This window comes from Humulus lupulus, chromosome 9 (genome assembly GCF_963169125.1).
Source record: "Humulus lupulus chromosome 9, drHumLupu1.1, whole genome shotgun sequence".
NCBI classification, from domain to species: domain Eukaryota; kingdom Viridiplantae; phylum Streptophyta; class Magnoliopsida; order Rosales; family Cannabaceae; genus Humulus; species Humulus lupulus.
In genome coordinates, this window is record NC_084801.1 from 180,141,206 (window position 1) to 180,146,123 (window position 4,918).

Below are 4,918 nucleotides of genomic sequence, written 5' to 3' on the forward strand. Positions count from 1 at the left end.
ACGAAGTGTAAGTGATTTCCGCCCTATTTCCTGCTGCAATGTTATCTATAAAGCTGCATCAAAAATGATTTGTTCGAGATTGCGGAGTATTCTCCCTGATTTAATTGCTGAAAATCAGGGGGGGTTGTTCATGGACGATATATTGCCCACAACATCATGGTTTGTCAAGATTTGGTGAGATTGTATGGGCGGAAAAATTGTAAACCTAGTTGCATGATCAAAATCGACTTAAGGAAAGCATATGATACTATTGATTGGAGTTTCATTGAAGAGATGCTCAAAGCCTTTGGTTTTCCTCAAAAGTTTACTGAACTGGTTTTGACTTGCATTCGCACTCCCAAGTTTTCATTACTTCTTAATGGATCTCTTCATGGATTCTTTGCAACAAGGAGAGGTCTTAGACAAGGGGACCCTATTTCCCCCTTGTTGTTTGTTCTTGGTATGGAGTACTTGTCTAGGATCTTGACTAAGGTGGGGACTTGGCCAAGCTTTAAATATCATGATCGATGCTCCACGCTAAAGCTGAACCATTTGTGCTTTGCGGATGACCTTTTGCTTTTTTGTCATGGAGACTATATTTCAATCCTTTTGATGCTGAGAGGTTTGAAACTATTCTCTAATACTTCAGGTTTATTTCCCAATGCATCTAAGTCTGCGATTTACTGTCATGGCATGCCTGAATCTTAAGTGGCTCGGGTTCTTGAAATATCTAGATATACTCGCAGTTATCTTGCATTCCGGTATCTTGGTATTCCAATTTGCTCTAAGAAAATTTCTGCTGCTGAATGTACAAGTATTCTTGAGAAAATGACTGGCAGAATTCGGCTATGGAGTACCAGGAACCTCTCTTACATGGGGAGAGTCACATTGATTAACTCAGTATTAATTTCCATACATTCTTACTGGGCACAGATCATGATTTTACCAAAAAAATTACTTAGAGATGTTGAAGCACTCTGTAGAGCTTTCCTTTGGAAAGGAACCTCGGATACTCATGGTCATGGCTTAATTGCATGGGATCATCTCTGTTTATCAGAAACTGCAGGAGGCTTAGGCTTTAGACGAATCCTTGATTGGAATGAGGCTGCCATAGGGAAATATGTTTGGGATATTGCCAAGAAAAAAGATAACCTATTTGTCAAATGGATCAATAGTGTTTATTTAGCGAACAGGAACTGGTGGGATTATACTTGCCCTCTGGATTGCAGCTGGTATTGGAAATGTATAGTTGCTGTGAAAGAACGTTTCAAGGACAAAGTCTCACTTGGCTCCTTCTTATCTCAGCACTATAGTATCAAAAGAGGTTTAGAGCTGATGAGTATTCCTGACAGTAAAGTATCTTGGAACAAGTTTGTTTGGGATAGACTTATTACTCCTAAACATAGATTTATCATGTGGTTAGTCATGTGGGAGAGATTGAATACAAAGAATCGTATCATCAAATACAATTCATCTCTAGATCCGACATGCCTACTTTGTGGGGAAGCAGATGAATGCATTGAGCATCTTTTTTTCCAGTGCTTATATAGTAGGAAGTGTCTAAGCGCCATTAAAAACTGGCTCAACTGGAATGCACAGTCAATTAATCTGGTGAGTTTGCTGAAATGGATTTCCCATGCTAAGTCATCGAGAATATACAAGAGCATGCTGCTGACCATCCTTGCCGCTACTGTTTATCATATTTGGAGGGCAAGGAATGATGTTCTATGGAACCAGAAACTTTGACACTACAATCACACAGTGAGTATGATTCAAAATGAGTGTAAATTGCGATTACTTAGTGTATTACCATGTAAAGCTTCAAGTAAAGATAGAGAGTTCCTGGGTAGCTTATAGCTGAGTGTTGTACAGGAGATTGATTGTATAGGAGCTAACTGTTTTTTTAGCTTATACTGTTAGTGTTTTAGTACCAAGTTTGTTCCCTTCTGTGTGGAATTGCTTGGTTTGTTTGTACATGGAAGTTTGAGCAATACAATGACCTTATTCATCAAAAAAAAAAAAAAAAAATTCAGCTTTTTTTTTTAATACATTCTCTAATACTAGTATATATAGGTAATTAGCTAGGACATAAAATAAATTTTAGTTACTCATTTTATTTAATTATTTAATAATTATAAATAATTAAATACTTGTCAAAATCAACCAATTGTAATTTTGACCTTTATTTAATTCATTTTATTAATATTAATATTACCAAATTAATATTAATAGAATTGCCCCAAGTCCTTTGGGGATATAGGACCACAGCTCGGACATCAACAGGGCATACCCCGTTCTCTCTCGCATACGGCTGCGAGGCAATGTTGCCCATCGAGGTCGAAATCCCAACGATCCGAACTCAGATTTACGATCAAAGTTCAAACCACACTCAGCTCGAGGAAACCTTAGACTTGATTGAAGAAAAGAGAGAAGAGGCACAGCTGAGAAACGCTGCTTACCAGCAACGAACTACCAAGTATTTCAACAAGAGGGTTCGAGATCGAAAGTTCAGAATGGGAGATCTGGTGTTGAGACGCGTGTTCTTGGCAATACGAGATCCAGCAGCTGGGGTGCTCGGTCCGAATTGGGAAGGACCATACCAGATAGAGTCAATCATCCGTCCCGGTGTGTACAAACTTGCAAGATTGGACGGGAGCCTGGTACCACGAGCATGGAATGGCGAATACCTTAGACCTTACTATCAGTAGTGTAGGAAAAGTGTTGCCTGTAACCATGATTTTCTATCTGTATTAGTTTGTTTGTTTTTTAATTCCATCAAATAAAGATCTATTTCGTTCAGTATGTTATCTCTTTTTATTTTTGCAATCTCTCTTAATTTAATAACCTATGGTCACACTCATAGGATATTAAGGGGGCATCATTGGTATATATACCATTAGCTTGAAAAATAAAAAACATATAAAAGTATTTGGATACAACCAGATACGCGAGCTTAGATAGTTCAGACATAACCGAATTATCAAAAACATGAAGTATTTGGATATAACCAGATACGCGAGCCTAGATAGTTCGGACATAACCGAATTATCAAAAAACAGAAAACGTTTGGAGTTAACCAGATGTGCAAACTTAACAGGTTTGGAACAAACCAGCCAAAAGAAAAGAAAAAAAAACTAATCGACGATGAGAAGGAACCTAAACCTATTTCGAGATAAGTCGAGATCGAGGCTGGAATATCTTAAAGAAAAATAGTTTCGAACTCTTAACCTTGGAGTAAAAACCGAGGACGAGGAAAAGTAACTAAGCAAAAAAAGATATAACCAAATCATTCACATTACATACCATATAAGTACTTTCGGGTTCATGGTTAAATTAATATCCGACTTTGATAAATAACGAGGTCGGAAGCGGATAATTTGAACAAACTATGCATGAATGCATCGAGTTTCGAGCCTAAATCCACAATATGTTTGTATGAATAAATAAACATAAATGATTCATCCATATAAAATGTGCAACATATTTCGAGCCAAGAAATGTAAAGCATATAAAAGTCAATGTTAAAAGGAATTGTATCAGCCCTATGGGCATAAATTAAAATAATTACAAAAATAAGGGGATGCAGCCCCAATAAGTGATTTCCCCAAGATCAGATTTAAGAAGGAGGAGTCTCCTTGGCCTTCTCAGCATCAGTAGCACCGGACCCCCCAGGACGAATAGCATGACTATCCTTTTGAGCAGCCTCTCGAGCAGCTTCACTTGCCTCAAGACGGGCATTCCACCGCTCGACATACTTGGCCTCGAGAAGACCCAGGAAGCTGGTATCGAGGTCGGCATTATCAACCCAAATTTTGTACATGGCCTAGTCGACCGCTTTCTCTTTCTGCTCTTTGAACTCGTCCAGGAGGCGGGCCTTCTCGCTTTCCATGATGTCGAAGGTAGCAGATTTCTCCTCTTCGAGCTTAGCATTAGCCTTCTCAAGCTCGGCAAGACGAGTCTTTTCCTGTTCAAGCTCGGCTTTCGTCTTCTCCAGCTTCTCGAGACGGGTCTTCATTTTTTCAAGTTCGGTCTTCGAGTCCTTGAGTTCGTCAGCCATCTTAAGCTGGAGATCCTTCGACTTTTGGGCCAGAGACATGCTCGTGTGCACCTCGTTGGTCAACTTATAGTTAAGCTGTGCTGAAACGACAAGGGCCTAAAATACAAAGAACGAATTAGATTGCGAGCTAAGACACAAACATTTAAAGGAGAGTTGCGAAGGCTACCGCGGCAGTGAGTTCGATACTCTTATCATAAAGAGTATTGCAGTCCGAGGCCTTGTGCACAAGGTCCCAATGGTCGGCGCCGAAGCCTGAAAAACTCTGACCCACTCGAGAGAGGACATCTGAGCTGAGCACAGCCCCTTGGGTCCCAGCGGCACCATCAAGCACGAACTTCTCAATATGAGGTCAGGCCGTCGGCATCTGAACCTTGGAGACAGAAGGTTTCTTCGGGGGCCGACCGACTGTTAGTTGAGTGTCGGTCGAAGGAAGCGAGATGGGCGCGGTTGAGCCAGACGCATCAACCTGGACAATCGGTTCCTCGGTTGTGCTCGCAGTAGTCTGGGTCGTTGGGGTCTTCTCGTGGCGTCTGGGGATCTTGGATGGTCAGTCGGACCTCCGCGGGATTCTCGGACGTTTACTCTTCTGAGCTCCGACTCTCTCATCTCTAAAAAGCACAGCGTCGAGATCGGGATCCATGGCACCTGCGTAGTTCCAATCTAAGTTAGACAATGATAATAAGCTTGGAAAGAAAAAGAAAAAAAAACCAAGTAAAGAAAGGACCTAACTGGAACTCTTCCTCGAACTAGAGCTCGGGGACCATGAAATTCCCCCATCTTCAGAAGAAGCGGGGGGAGTACCTTCCCTATAGGTGGGTGTCAACCTCAAAAGGTCCCTATAATCGTTGGTTCCGTATTGGACAGCTATCTCGTTCCACACAT

At 41.0% G+C, this 4,918-nt stretch overlaps 1 protein-coding gene across 1 annotated transcript; it reads left to right on the forward strand.

Annotated features, from left to right (window-relative positions):
- Positions 1 to 213: 213 nt before the first annotated feature.
- Positions 214 to 1,725, forward strand: LOC133800379 (uncharacterized). The gene is made up of 3 exons (XM_062238337.1): positions 214 to 628; positions 714 to 793; positions 913 to 1,725. The coding sequence occupies exons 1-3, from the start codon at positions 214 to 216 to the stop codon at positions 1,723 to 1,725; spliced, it is 1,308 nt and encodes a 435-aa protein (XP_062094321.1).
- Positions 1,726 to 4,918: the final 3,193 nt, after the last annotated feature.